Below are 15,559 nucleotides of genomic sequence, written 5' to 3' on the forward strand. Positions count from 1 at the left end.
ATGGGACAGAAACGGGTGAAAGGTACTTTGCTGCTTGGGTTCGGGAGCAGACCGATGGCTGTATGAAGTAGAGATCTTTGCTAATAGAATGATGAACATGAACAGATTAATCGTCTCTCGAACCTTTCGAATCGGAGAGCGGTTGCTTGGCTGTCACGCGAGGCATGCTGGGCAAGAAGAGCTGAGACTGCAGCAGCGGAGGAGCATTAAAACTCACTGCAGACACCTGGCGTATGCGAAGGATCTGTTCCTCGGTCAAGTGAACAAGGTAAAGGAAAAGAGCTGCCAGAAAGCCTCTCCAAAGTTAGTGACGGGCGGAGGAAGTCGTCTCAGAAAAGACTTTGTACTTTAGATGATAACTATATTCAAAGCTAACAATCACCAGCGTTCTAGCTTTGAAAGAAGTATCGTTTACGAAACAAAGGGCCTTAGACGCAACACCAGAAAAATAAGACGCATAAAATGCAGGGAAGCTTGAAAAAACTGAGGCTGAGGCACTGTCTCACCTGTTTGGGGTAAATGGTGAAAGAGACTTTAAATATCTACCCAAAGTAAAACCAGCTACCGTGTAGGAAGGTCGGTTTATCTCACACAGTGGAAACGTCTTTCTTTAGAGTCCTCCATGTTGACATGAATCATCACACCGTTCACGCTTTCAGTCTCCCTCTATAACACATCCCAAGGCCTCTCTGCAGGATTTGTTTCTGGAGTCTGGAAAAGGCCATTAAAAGAGGGTAAATCATGGCGATAAAGGGATGCACATGGTTACCAACAACCCTTACAGTGCTGTGATTGCTTCAAGGATCTCAGAGTGTGGAGAGAAAAGATTCCCTACACAGCAACATCAGTCTTTACTTTTGGCACAAGGCAGGTCAGCACAGGGGAATCATGCTCTTGATTCACCACACCAGCTTTTACTTTTCAGTCACGTTTCTGCTGCCTGCAGTCTTACAGTTCTGTACCTGCCACTCACTGCGTGGTTTCTGCACCATTCTGAGTAAACCCTGGATGCTGATGGGCAGGTGAGCTGGTTCAGAATCATTTAAAACCAGCCCAGGCCACAGTCAGAATTACAGACATGACCTTTTTCTCCTTTCTCATAGTTAATATGAACATCAGCTTTATCTGCAGGATTTCATGCTTCACACTGTCACCACATGATGGATTAGAAGCATATAACTATATAACACAAAAATATGACTTGGACGGTAACATAGATGCATAACCCTGTTACGATCTCTAAAAAGGCCTGTTTCGTTCTCCAGGCTGAGGTCTTCCCTTATCCAGAAATTGGAAATGATGAGGTGGAGGAGATAAAGCAGCTTGTTGCACCGGTAGAGAAGTTCTTCAGTGATGATGGTGAGGTGGGAATTGAGTACATGCACGTGATTAATGACTTTCAGATATGATTTATCAGAGGAATTAAATGACTGACATTGGAATTGCTGGATTTTGTTTGTTTTTGTTTTGGGGTTTCTTTGCCAGTTGACTCAGCAAAAATTGACAGAGAGGCCACAATTCCCCTGGAGACTCTGCAGGGGTTGAAGGATCTCGGGCTGTTTGGAATCATGATTCCTGAAGAATACGGTGAGATGATTTTAACAAAGCCCTTCTAAAAGATAGTCTTGTGTCTCAGGATCCATCTGAAAATATGAGTGAAAATTGATTTCAAAGCATTTTTGAGATGAACTTTAACTCCACCCGACTTTGCCCCAAAGTGAAGTTAGAAGTTAAGAGCAATGTTCTGGACATTATACTAATACTTTGATCTGTGTTGTTACTTATTTTTACATTCTTTTATTTAGGGTATTTTTTAAGGACGACACCTCCCTCATATAATTTGTGTGACTATGTAGCTTTTATACACAACTCTTCTAAGGCTACTAGTTAGTTTCAACATTGCACTATACATAACAGATGGACGCAGCTCCTTCTTTCTGAAAAGCAAAGCCGGTGAAGCAGTGCCTGAAACTTGCACTCTTTTCATTGGCCAGCAGAGGGCAACTTCCTCCTGTGGTTGCAGAAAAGAAGTCTGATTGTGTGGACACCCGTAGTGGCATTTATTTCAACTCACTTTTATTTATTTATATATTTATACAGCACCAAATCACAAGAACAGTCACCTCAAGGTATTTTATATTGGCAGACCCTACAAAAATACATACAGAGAAAAACCCAACAATCATATGACCCCCTATGAGCAGCACTTTGGCAACAGTGGGAAGGAAAAACTCCCTTTTAACAGGAAGAAACCTCCGGCAGAACCAGGCTCAGGGAGGGGCGGGGCCATCTGCTGCGACCGGTTGGGGTGAGAGAAGGAAGACAGGATAAAAGACATGCTGTGGAAGAGAGACAGAGGTTAATAACAGATATGATTCAATGCAGAGAGGTCTGTTAATACATAGTGAGCGAGAAAGGTGACTGGAAAGGAAAAACTCAATGCATCATGGGAATGCCCCGGCAGCCTACGTCTATTGCAGCATAACTAAGGGAGGATTCAGGGTCACCTGGTCCAGCCCTAACTATATGCTTTAGCAAAAAGGAAAGTTTTAAGCCTAATCTTGAAAGTAGAGATAGTGTCTGTCTCCTGAATCCAAACTGGAAGCTGGTTCCACAGAAGAGGGGCCTGAAAACTGAAGGCTCTGCCTCACATTCTACTTTTAAATACTCTAGGAACAACAAGTAGGCCTGCAGAGCGAGAGCGAAGTGCTCTAATAGGGTGATATGGTACTACAAGGTCATTAAGATAAGATGGGGCCTGATTATTTAAGACCTTGTATGTGAGGAGCAGGATTTTGAATTCAATTCTGGATTTAACAGGAAGCCAATGAAAGGAAGCCAAAACAGGAGAAATCTGCTCTCTCTTTCTAGTCCCTGTCAGGACTCTTGCTGCAGCATTTTGGATTAGCTGAAGGCTTTTCAGTGAGGAAGTAATAAATGCATGAACTAGTTTTTCAGCGTCACTCTGAGACAGGATATTTCTCATTTTAGAGATGTTGCGCAAATGGAAGAAAGCAGTCACATATTTGTTTAATATGTGCTTTGAAGGACATGTCCTGGTCAAAAATGACTCCAAGGTTCCTCACCGCGTTACTGGAGGCCAAGGTAATGCCATCCAGAGTAAGAATCTGGTTAGATACCATATTTCTAAGCTTTTCAGGGCCGAGTACAATAACCTCAGTTTGATCTGAATTAAGAAGTAGAAAGTTAGCGGCCATCCAGGTCTTTATGTCTTTAAGACATTCCTGCAGTTTAACTAATTGGTGTGTGTTATCTGGCTTCATGCATAGCAGTGAAAATGTATGTGATGCCTTCTAATGATACTTCCTAATGGAAGCATACATAATGTAAACAGAATTGGTCCTAGCACTGAACCCTGTGGAACTCCATAATTAAACTTGGTGTGTAATTGGATATGATACAAACCACAACCACCAACCTTTGGTTTCTCAGTCAGACCCACATTTAGCTCATAACAGCTGGTTTCAGAAAACCAAGATGGCAACATTCAAAGCATGACGTCACAGTGGCTGGATCCATATTTTATATATAATCTATGGTTTCAAGCTAGTGATTTACACTAATGTGCTGGAGCTGTCCTTCATTTCTTTACATTCTGCTCAGAAAATGGGAAATACACGGAGAGATTTATTGAAATGTGTAAACATAACAAACACAGTTTGTACAATTCCAATAATGTTGGAACTCCATATTCGTATGACTGTCTGAACTATCTCAGGCAGCTTTGTTTAAGTGTTCTTCAGGAATATCTCTCCAGGCTGTTTGGATGATATTCAAAGCTCTTGTTTGGATGTCGGCTGCCTTTCGTTCTGTGTTGATGATCTCGATAATGTTGGGGTCTGGGCTCTAGGGAGGCCAGTGCATGACCTATAGTGTGCACTGCGTCTTTGTCTCTCCAGGTATGGCTTTACTGCGCTGCTACTGTGTTTGGATTCATTATCATGCTAAAAAATGAGGCAGTTGTCAATCAGATGCTTTCCAGATGGTATTACATCTGGTCAGGAGGTTGCAAGCTAGTGTTCACTTAGTGCCAGCCAACACTGGATAATGGAAGGGTTGCATCAGGAACTACATCTGGCATCATATCTGTGCCAAATCAAATATGTAGCTGCACCCACTGCGGGGATTTAACTTCCCAGAACATTTTTTTTAATGTATGTCAGTTTAAAACAAAGCATTCATCTCGTGGCACGGCTGATGACAATTGTATGGTATTAGAGAGAAGCCCAGCAATCCCCTGTAATCAAGCACTTTGCAACTGTGGGGAGGAAGAACTCCTTTTTAATTGGCATATCCAGGCTCAGTGATGGCAGCCATCTGCTATGGCAGGTCTGGTGTTGAGGATAGACAGAAGAAGAAGAAGATCACAGACTCTACAAACAGCTTTGTTTTACACATGGAGACATGAATCCCAGAGCGCAGTTTAAAATACTGAAATACTGTTTGAATGGACTTTAAACATTTAACGTCATTACTTTATGAGTATATTAGTATGTTATCTGCTGTTAATCAGCAGCGTTTCAAGTATCAGGTCAGTATATTTGGGTGTATTTTATGGCACAAGAGGTTCAATTAAGCTCTCACACTTGACATCTAAATGGTACTCTGTCTGAGCTCAGCGCAGAAATGCTTTAATGAACAGGTGGCATGCTGTTAGATTTAGATATGGTTCCTGCCTCAGTGCAGCTTCTACACGTACAGATTCAAGTCAAAGCTACATATCGACCGTAGTGGGGTTTCCCTGAAACATCACTACGATCCTGACTTCATCATGGCTCCACAGCTGTCTCTCTGACACATCCATGCTAGATGGAAATGCAGAAACTGCCCCACTGCGAGACACAGTGGGGCAGTTTCTGTTTTTATTGTTTATCATTTGTTTTTCAATCCCAGGGGGTCTTGGATTATCCCACACCATTTATGCACGACTGAATGAGATCATCGCCTTAGACGGCTCCATCGCCGTCACACTGGCTGCTCATCAAGCCATTGGACTGAAGGTAAAAATACAATACGGAGTTGTGTCTGCAATGTGGACAATCTGGAGGATTTGCTAACACATTTGTGGGCTCTCAGGGGATCCTGATAGCAGGCAATGAAGCCCAGAAGAAAAAGTATCTGCCCAAGCTGGCCTCAGGGGAGCACATCGCAGCTTTCTGTCTGACAGAGCCCGGAAGGTAAAGAACACCATGCACGTCATCCGCAGCGTTCTCCTCTGTGGCTCCAACTCTGCTCATACAGCAGTGAAGCACAGTCTGATGAACACAAATAACAGGTTATCTCTACACCCACTGGCCACTTCATTAGGTACACCTGTTGAACTATTATTAGAACAAATATCTGATCGTCCAGTCACAAGGCAGCAACTCAATATCAGAGTCATTTAGGCATATAAACTCGTTCAAACCCAGCATCAGAGTGGGGAAGAAGGGTGGTTTTAGTGGCGTTGAATGTGGCCTGGATCTTGTATCTCAGAAACTACTAGGATTGTCTCATACAACCATCTGTAGGGTTTAGTCAGAAAAAGAGAAACTATCCAGTGAGTGACAGCTGCCTGCGAGAAAATGTCAGAGGAGAGTCGCCAAACTGCTGTGAGCTAAAAGGAAGGCAACAGTAACTCAAACAAACACTCACTATGCAGAAGAACATAGCTCTACGAACCCTCTATGAACACACAACATTTTGAACCTTGAAGCAGATGTGGTACAACAGCAGAAAAGCTAACAAACAGAAAGCTGAAGCTACATTTCACACAGGTTTAACAAAGCTGGACAGGAGAAGACTAGTAAAACATCTGAGGTAGGCGGCGTGGCCCCTCTAATTTTTGAATAAGATAACCTGAGAACGAGGTGACGTAGGTACAGCTACTAAAAATCTCAGACGAGCAGTGATCCTGGAGATCTTGACCTCAAAATCAGATGTCAGCTTTCCTAAAAATCACATTTATTCTACGTTTGCATCTACTAGGGGGCTGTGGGGTAGCCTGGCAACTGTCAGTAGACTCCCAGTATGAAAACTGTCAGTGTGCGTCAGGCTCCATCCAGGTAACTGGCTGCAGTTTACGTTTTAAAACCCAGCAACCTGAAAATAAGCGTCTCAGCTGATTGTATCTGCAGGTTCATTCTCAGTCACTGCTCAGCATTGACGCCCACAGGGCACCAAACGGTGGTTAAAGATGGCGGTTACAGGATTCAGGACACTGTACAGAGCACCACGATTACAGCCTAAATCAGGACATTGTTTAATCAAGATAAAGACTGATGTCACAGATGTTGAATCACTTCCCAATGACTTTAGAAACACTATGTATTTATAGAGACCATTAGCTGTTTGGATTGGACTCCACAGAAACACCCACAGAACCCGTGTTCCCACTTTTCCTTCCTCTGATTAGTACTTGGTGATAAAGGCTCATTGTGTTATTTGCTTGAAGTGAACTAAACAGTGAGGTTGTTTTCAAGTCACTGCAAGCCAAAGTCATCATTGAAAACCCAATGTGATGCATCAGCCAGCGTTAACACAGTGATGATGGCATCTACGCCATGTGCCTGAGCACGTAGCTGTCTTTGCTCCACTGACACTCAGCCTGTCCGTTACAGTGGCAGTGACGCAGCCTCCATTCAGACCCGTGCAACCCTGTCTGAAGATGGAAAACATTACCTGATCAACGGCTCCAAGGTGAGAGGAACAGTTTCCACCAAGTTTTAATTCAGACTTCAACTCAGCCTCTGACTGAAGCTCCTGACTTGAATCATGTTGTCAGATCTGGATTTCAAACGGAGGCATGGCGGACATCATGACCGTGTTCGCCAGGACTGAGGTGGAAGTAGATGGTGTAAAGAAAGACAAGATATCTGCATTCATCGTGGAGAGGGCTTTTGGAGGGATCGCCAGCGGCAAGCCTGAGGACAAACTGGGCATCAGGGGATCCAACAGTAAGCCTTTCATCAACACTTAAAGGCAGTTTGATAGACGCTGGGCCATTTTCATGTCATTTATGTTTCAACGCTGTAACCTTTCAGCCTGTGAGCTGTCCTTCGATAATGTCCCAGTACCAGTAGAGAACGTGATCGGAGAAATTGGAGGTGGATTTAAGGTAAGCTCTAAAGCCAGCTTCATCTGTCTACACAACGGAGATTCTGTAATATTTGTAAACATGTGCTGCGTGTCGGACAGATCGCCATGAACATCCTGAACTCGGGGAGGTTCAGTATGGGCAGCTCCTGTGCTGGAATGATTAAAAAGCTGATCGGTAAGCACTCAGCTGTTGTTTTAACTGGGTAGCGGTTGTGAGTGTTTTAAGTTTATTAAGTCTGGCTTCTCTGTCTGGCCTTCTGTAGAGCTGACATCTGAGTATGCTGCTACCAGGAAGCAGTTTAACAAAAGCCTGAGTGAGTTTGGTATGATCCAGGTATGCTCTCCCCTCACTTGGAAGCTTGTGACACCTTCCAGTCTGATCAGAAGTCTGATCAGAAGTGACTAAATACTGTGATTTCTATGCTTTCTGTAGGAGAAGTTTGCAATGATGGCCCTCAATGCCTTCGTGATGGAGAGCATGGCATACCTGACAGCAGGGATGATGGACAGACCGGGCGTTCCAGACTGTTCTCTGGAGGCAGCCATGGTCAAGGTACCACTTGCTCTGTCGTCTGTGTTCAGGTGAAACTTTTATGAAACTACTCACGGTGTGTGTTCCTCATCTTCGGTACAGGTGTTCAGCTCGGAGGGAGGCTGGATTTGTGTGAGCGAGGCTCTTCAGGTGCTCGGAGGTCTGGGTTATACCAAGAACTATCCCTTTGAGCGCTTCGTCAGGGACTGCCGTATCCTGCCCATCTTTGAGGTACTCATACATAAGTGTTTAAACTCTGAGGGCTAGATATAGTCTTGGTTTGTGCTAGAGTGAAACCATATGTATTTGTTTCCTTTTCAAAAAACGAATCTTGCCTGCCCTTCAGCTTTTTGCCCAGCCATAGTTAAGATGAACTCTGTGCCCCCCTCTCCTCTCCATGACACACATCAAAAAACTGTTAACAGTTCATTTGTTAAACCTTGTCTTCCAAACTGTAATGCTGTATCAAATCCCAGTATTTTTATGGTCATTGGGAATTTGAATCTTCTGCTTAACCTTGTCAGGGTCGCTGGAGCCGATCCCAGCTGTCTTAGGGCGAGAGGCAGGGTACACCCTGGACAGGTCTCCAGTCTGTTACAGGGCTAACAACACATAGAGACAAACAAACATTTGCACTCACATTCACACCTATTATCCTAACCCCACTAACTGCATGTCTTTGGACTGTGGGAGGAAGCCGGTACCCGGAGAGAACCCATACAAATATGGGATAAACATGCAAACTCTACACAGAAAGGCCCCAGAACTGGAACTGGAATTGAACTCAGGACGTCCTTGCTGTGAGGCAACCACTGTGCTGCCAAATTTAAAATCCTTGTGTGAAAGATACTGGACTGTTGAGACGGTTCATTCTGTCAGCAACCACCAGGTGGCATATTTTACTGTTGAAACAAAGCTCTTAATAGATGAAATTGAAGTAAACAGTTAATTTTGAGGTGAAACACATCTTCGGGCACTTTACATAGAAAGCTCCAGACCCATCATTATCAAAGCCCCTCACTGTGTCAGTCAGTCACACTCACTGTTACTGATAGAAAGTTTAAAATTTGAAAATACAATGTAGCAAAATTCCCTGCTTTCCTACAGCAGAGAATCCCACACACTCCTACACGCACACCTGCGGGGTACAGTGCGAGGGAAGTTCAACGCGGCCATCCGTTCTTCGTTAGTCAGAGATAACAGGTTTCACTTTGGTGGTTATTGACTGTGCAGCTGAGGTCGGCTTGGTTTGTGTGTTCTGTGATTAGAATCAAGTGTATAAACATTTTCTGCATCACCAAATCAGTACATGTAACTTTACAGCTGGGCTTCATTTGTGATGTGAGTATGGTACAGCCTAACAGCCTGCACGAATAAAACGTGCTCCCCAGCAGAGAATCAGCATTTCACTTAAGACATGCAGTAAATAAAAGAAATCGTTAAAACGTCACGTTTCCAGCTGATTTTGAAAGCAAAACATTGCCTGCTCACAACCGAGTTCTCTGTTCAACCATCAGAGAGCCACTTCCCGTGACACAGAAAACTCTTAACTTAAGTCCAATTCCACTGTTTGCTCACAGGGTACCAATGAAATCCTGAGGATGTACATCGCTCTCACTGGAATGCAGTACGCTGGCAAAATCCTCACAGGGAAAATAAAGTAAGAATCTGAAGGTGTTGTTGAGGTTTGAAGGTTTTTGCTTTTAAGTCCTACATCGCCCCTTCTGTTAGTTGTGTTGTGTTCACACTTCCTAAGAAAAATATGGAGCTGTTTGCCTGTGCTTAGAGGCACGTGGTTGTTTGTGCCCTCAGGGAGATGAAGAAAGGAAATATAGGTCTTGCGATAGGCATGGTCGGCAAGAAACTGAGGACCTCGCTTGGAGCTTCAGTAGACCTCGGCCTGACGGGGAAAGATGGAGTGGTGCATCCCAGCTTGGAAGTAAGAGAATTGTGGTGTTAGATGAGTGAAGTGTTTTTTGTCGAAGCTCTTCAATCTTCTGTTTCCGTTTGCAGGACAGTGCAAAGAAGCTGGAGCAGAACGTCAGCCTGTTTGGGTCGACTGTGGAGAGCCTGCTCTACAGATATGGAAAGGTAGCGTTTGATTCTGGAAAAGCAGCTGTGGGATTTTCCCGCTCAAAGCTTTCCAGTTTCTATGAGCAAATTTCCCATTCATCATGTAAATATGAAAGTTGTTTCATAATGAGCGGTGGTGTTTGTCTGTTACACAGCTGCTTCAAATTGTGTTTCGCGACTGTGCTTTTGTAATCACAGCTTTACCCAAAGAAGCTATAAACCTTTTGGTAGCCGGAAAGTTTTCCAGATTCTGTTCCTGTATCATTTGACTGGTTTAGATCCAGCACACACAAACTTTCCTCAGAGGACTTAAATGTTTGCCAAGAGTTTGAATATCGAGGTTCAGGCTGCTTACATGTAAGAAAATAAGCAGTGAAAAGTTTAAAGGCTAACAGCACATGCAAATCATTTCTTCTTCTCTTTAATGATATTTTCAGGAAATTGGGACAAAGCTATTAAAGAAGATGGTCTCATTGCAGGCAGGGTGGAGGAACTGATGCATTTAAGTAGAAAATTGTTGCTATGGATCAAAGCCGTGCTCTAACAGCTCATGCTGTAATTGTACAGTGTCATTACAGGACTGATTATCTGTAGTGTTACAATGCAGGGAAAATTCATTCCTTAGCTCTACGTGTTAACTGCCCATCAGCCCCAAGCTGCTATTTCACTCTGAAATCTAGATGGAAATGGAAACTGTCAGTTTATTCATTTGATTAGTTTTACTCACATGTTTTACCCATGGCAACAGGACAACAATAAAGCTCGATGCTAGTTAACCGTGTGCTTCTTCAGTACTTGCACAGTGACTCGACTAGGTTTTCGTCACTAAAATACAAAAGCTAAAGTTGAGGTAACTGTCCCTCACATGTCTCTCCTCCTCTCCCCCGATGATGTCAGACCATAGTGGACGAACAGCTCGTCCTGAAGAGGGTGGCAGACGTGCTGATCCACATGTACGCTATGACAGCCGTCCTGTCCAGAGCGAGCCGCTCCATTAGCATCGGCCTCAGGAATCACGACCACGAGGTTTGTACGCTCTGTGCACACTCACACAGTTTAGAAGTCTCGCACACGCAGAATAAATATTCATATTGAACTTGTTTGTTTGCCACAACGAGAGCAGTTTTCCATCGATCTCATAGGATTTCTGTACACATCACTTCCTCTGTGTTTACGCTGTTTAAGGCTGACAGTAAACAGCTGCCTCACTTAGCCCACACTATAAGCATCGGTATGTTCACTGCAGAGCCTGCAGCAGCCCAGCTCACACCTACAGCGGCTGAGTTAATGTTTTCACGTGCGTGAGGAGTCTGTAAAGAATTGGAGTTTACACAACTGTAATTTCAGCTTGCGTCTTAGTGTTGGAGGAAAATGCAGCAGGTGAAATTTTGAGCCATGCCAACCACTTCTGGACAACATTTCAACACGAATGCTAGAGAACTGCTCATCCACATTTATCGTAAGAAACTAAAGACAAAAAGATTCAGATTAAATCGTGTTCACTTGTCCAGCTGTCTCTGTAGGACCCACTTTGAGTTTTCGACCGTCAGCATGAGGACACTTTGGTTACAAGTAGTTTCTTTTGGCAGTGTTTCCCTTGAACGGCTCATTGGAGGGGCCTAACCGGACAAACTTTCTCAACGTATGACGAATCACATTCAGCAAAGCACTTACTCAGGTCCCCAGTAACACACATGCCACGTACACATGAAGTGGACCGGATGTAGAGCTTCCTGATTTATTAGTAAGATGCAAGAAGAAAATCTCCCAAACATGCAGTGCAGTCACACTCTGCTGTTGGCCAAACACTCAAGACTTTCACACTAACAGCAGCATAAAGCAGGATATGTCTCAGCTCTTTGAGGTGAATTACAAATTTAGTCACACAGCCAATCTTATCAAATTTAATCCTTTTTCATTATCGTATTGTGTAATTGTTTTGAACTGTGTGTGTGTACACAAACGTCTACCCTAGTTATTGATATGGTATAGTGCTTTATTTGTGAGTTTGATGGTTACCACCCAAACTGATGTTTGTGGCTAGACTAGTTCTTTGACATCACACAGATGAGGTTTCTACAGGAGCACATGTCATCATTCACACATTTCAGAGTCTAGCAGCTCGTGTGAAGTTTACTTTGGATGGTTCCAGCATTACGGCTCATAATCAAAGTCCCCACGGAGAATTTGAACGTGATTTTTATTCCTCACTATTAGGCTCTATTAAATCGTATAATCTTATCTGGTGTGGTTTGTTTTGGCTGTTTTCACTTACTGCAGGACAGCGGTTCCTTCTGCAAACAATTAAAACAGCTCCACGTCTGTTATTCTATATTTGTGTGTTTTTCTTTTCTTTTTTTTTTTTCCTTTCACTTGCTGACGTGTTTAATTAGGCTTTTGATCAGCTTGTGTTTAGACTTGTTAAATAAAACTCGCCGTCACTTTTATTACTTTCACTTTACTATTTGATCGAGGTAAAAGCTGTAGCACACTACCTTCATTTGAACAGCGGTTGTTCCTGGAGCAGATTTAGGTGAAGGGCAGGACGATGGAGTGTAAAGACGACTGAAAAAGAGTCCTGTTCGTAATGAGAAACAGCGATGCAAAACAAAACCTCAACACAAAGACTTTAAGAAAGAAAGCCTTTAAAGAGGGCAGCGAATGCTTCATATTATCCTCTGTGTTTCAGATGGGCAGCGCTGTGCTGTCTCTGCACTGTAGTTAAAAGCCATAAATGTGAGGGTGCACGCAATACACCTTTGGTTTTCAGTAATTATGTGTACAGTATTTGCAGATAGAGGTGCCAAATGTTTACTGGTGTTGCTTTTTTAGGTGCTGCTTGCGAACACATTCTGCAACGATGCCTTCTTTAAGAACAATTACTGGATGGTTCAGCTGCAAAAACGTAAGTACAACACAAAACGGTAATTGAGAACAGCACCGTGATCCGTGTGGGACTTTTTTTTTTCTTCTTTCAGCAACATCTTAGTACAAAAGACTTGCATGTGTTGTGGAATTTCCCCACCAAACAGCACATACCAACACTGGAACCACCCGCTGCTTTTCATTTTCACACCGTGCACTTTTTTAATGACCTCTAAGCTAACCAGCGCTATGATCAAGTGCTGTGTTTACGTCTGATCGGAGTGTGTGGCGTGGTTTGTGATTCTTGTCTCAATTCGTTTCAGACTCTCCTGAGAACAACGATGCCAACATCAAGAAGATTGCCAAACAGGTCCTGGAGAACAGAGCCTACATCTGCTCTCACCCTCTCGAAAGAACTTACTGAGCTCTCCACTGAGACCATAATACTGTTTCCTGTATTCTGATTGGACTATTTTGACCAGTCCCAATGATGCGTCTCCAATCTTGTATTAGTGGTTGTTTTTACATTCAGTAAAACATGAAGAGATTAATATTAGCTGTTTTATATTAATAATAACTTCAGTGGGTCAGACTTCTACTCTGATGGCATTACATGAAACTCAATCCTAAGTGCTCTTTCACTTTAATGCTATAATGAATAATTTTGCAGGATAGCAGTTTTAATGAGCCTGTTTGGACACCAGGTTTTCCTGAATGGCTGACCTTTACTGTTCTTTAATGCTACTTTTGAAACCTGAAGATGCTCCTCTCCCTGTCTGTCAGAGGCAGGGCAGTCCGCTTGTACAAAAATGAATGCTGCTCACAGAATCCACTGTAAGAGGCAACAGAAAAAAAGCATATATTACTTCAGAAATCTTTCTTTCATTTCTCCAGCATTTGCCTTTTCAAACAGCACTTGAGCTCACTTGTAGTGGTACTTGCTGTACTGAGAGTTGTGTCTGGGAAAGGCGTTTCTTCCCAGGCTGCAGGCCACGCATGGGCCTGGAGCCAGAGGCACTCTCTCCCGTTCCTCTGCTTTGTTGTCAGCAGCGTTCATCACGGACAGTTGAGGAAAAGGCTGTAACACAAAATGCAGCTCTTGGCTCAAAGATTTCCTCAGTTAGGTGCAAGAAGAGCCACGACGATAAAAGAAAAACAAGTATACAAGATCTAAACTAAACATGTGTAGCATAAATGGCCTTTAAAGTTGCATTTTTGTTAACACTTTTGTGAACTGCTGTAGCTGGAAAAAAAATGCATGGGACTTCAAGTGGACATCAAAGTAGCGTGACAGGACCTGGCCATCGGATCCCCAGCTGTCTGCGTCCACAGTGGATTATAATCTAGGCTTAATGTGTTTTTGATTGATTGATTGGTTGATTGATCATACTTTATTCATCCCGAGGGAAATTGGGTTAAGGCTGCCAGCCATGCCAGCGCCATCACTATTTTGTCACTATGGCTAGTTTCTCCTTCCATAGCAACCTCCTAAACAAGAAGCGCTAGCTTCTGGACTTCACTGAGGTACCACCTTTGCTAATTTAAGGGAGTGAACCAGACCTCTAGTCCATAATTGTCTAATCTAGCAAGTTTGTGCTCCAAATTTGGAGAGTGAAATTATTCAATTTTATTTATACAGCGTGAAATCACAAAAGTTGCTTCAAGGTATTGCAAGGTAGACCCTACAATAATACATACAGAGAAAAACCCAACAATCCTATGAGCCCCTATGAGCAAGCACTTTGGCGACAGTGGGAAGGAAAAACTCCCTTTTAACAGGAAGAGACTGTGTCAATAGACACACAGTGAGTGAGAAAGGTGACTGAAGAAGAAATACTCAATTGTGGGAATCCCCCAGCAAGATACACCTATAGGGTCACCTGATTCAGCCCAAATTATATGCTTTAGCAAAAAGGAAAGTTTTAACCCTAAACTTAAAAGTTAAAAAATACCTTAATTCCAAGCTGGTTCCATAGAAGAGGGGCCTGAAAACTGAAGGCTCTGCCTCCCATTCTACTTTTAAATACTCTAGGAATTATATTAAATATTAAAAGTATTTTATTAATATTGGATTCATTGAGTGTTCATGTATTACACCTGTACAGTTTTGTGTTGCTGACCAAGCATTAACTGATAATCTCAGCCTCTTGTCTGGTATGGTGACTTCAGGGTCCCACAAAAAAAAACAAAAAATGCATCTTTGACACAGGTGACTTCACAGTTTTATATACAGTCTATGCTATTTGAAACTGAACCATGTAATATATGAAAGATTTATCCAATAATAATAAAAAAAATCTTGATTATCAAGCCATTTGTCATGAGAATATTATTGTAACCCTTGAATAAACACAAATGCAGGTCTGTGAAATAAATAAAACACTTTATAGTCATGAATAAACACACCTAGCTGCTCGTTTGTTAAGTGCCTCTAGCTTACCGTAAGCTAATCCAGTCACATACAAGAGTTCTGACCTTAACTTTCCCTTAATGATCAGTTTTAGTTGTCTGCATGGTTATTCTGAAGGCTTTTCATGTTGTTGAGCTGTACTCTTTTGTACTGAATTCTGAGTGCCACTTGGAATGAGTGGAAATGCTGTACCTTAAGTATCATGCCTGGTTTCCTCAGTGAATATTTCTTTGGCAGATCTTTCAGTATATCCTGAGTTCTCTCCAGGTTTCCTTTCATGTGACACTTGAATTGTTGGACGGGGCTGTTGTCTGCTGAGTTAACGTTGCTGCCGTCAGGAAGCAGCTGCTTCTTCCACCGGCTGTACTGAGCTCTGGCTGCTTGGAGCTGCTCCTGCTGTAGACGATCTCCTGAGGATCAACAGCGCACACGCTTAACTCTGTGGATCAACAACTCCAAAGAGTTCATCCTGTAAACTTCATACAGCTGATAAACTTAACAGGCGTGGTGTGGTTTTAGCTTACAACAGAGTTGGAAAAATATAACATGGCACACATTAACGAGTAACTCTGTACACTGCT

General features: G+C 42.9%; 2 protein-coding genes across 2 annotated transcripts in view; one reads left to right on the forward strand and one right to left on the reverse strand.

Annotated features, from left to right (window-relative positions):
- Positions 1-14,878, forward strand: acad9 (acyl-CoA dehydrogenase family, member 9). The gene is made up of 18 exons (XM_085405553.1): positions 1-268; positions 1,266-1,359; positions 1,486-1,587; positions 4,915-5,021; positions 5,098-5,198; positions 6,621-6,699; positions 6,785-6,956; positions 7,044-7,117; positions 7,198-7,273; positions 7,362-7,432; positions 7,532-7,651; positions 7,733-7,861; positions 9,211-9,290; positions 9,443-9,569; positions 9,644-9,721; positions 10,601-10,729; positions 12,536-12,608; positions 12,892-14,878. The coding sequence occupies exons 1-18, from the start codon at positions 89-91 to the stop codon at positions 12,990-12,992; spliced, it is 1,893 nt and encodes a 630-aa protein (XP_085261679.1). The 5' UTR covers positions 1-88; the 3' UTR covers positions 12,993-14,878.
- Positions 13,298-15,559, reverse strand: part of cfap92 (cilia and flagella associated protein 92 (putative)) — a 16,249-nt gene continuing 13,987 nt past the window's right edge. Inside the window, exons 14-16 of the mRNA XM_085405552.1 lie at positions 15,171-15,388; positions 13,495-13,646; positions 13,298-13,400 (exon numbers count right to left, since the gene is read on the reverse strand). Coding sequence (XP_085261678.1) covers positions 13,310-13,400; positions 13,495-13,646; positions 15,171-15,388 — 461 coding nt within the window. The 3' untranslated portion in view covers positions 13,298-13,309. The remainder of the gene's footprint in view (positions 13,401-13,494; positions 13,647-15,170; positions 15,389-15,559) is intronic.

Source organism: Rhamphochromis longiceps, linkage group LG5 (assembly GCF_057381845.1).
Source record: "Rhamphochromis longiceps isolate RC_006_pf linkage group LG5, R_longiceps_female_GT1.1, whole genome shotgun sequence".
Lineage (NCBI taxonomy): Eukaryota > Metazoa > Chordata > Actinopteri > Cichliformes > Cichlidae > Rhamphochromis > Rhamphochromis longiceps.

Excerpts from the sequence above, each read along its gene's own strand:
- acad9 (XM_085405553.1), top strand. The coding sequence starts at position 89 with ATGATGAACATGAACAGATTAATCGTCTCTCGAACCTTTCGAATCGGA. Across the intron at positions 7,274-7,361 it reads AATGATTAAAAAGCTGATCG|AGCTGACATCTGAGTATGCT; the intron begins GTAAGCACTCAG and ends GGCCTTCTGTAG. Across the intron at positions 12,609-12,891 it reads GATGGTTCAGCTGCAAAAAC|ACTCTCCTGAGAACAACGAT; the intron begins GTAAGTACAACA and ends AATTCGTTTCAG.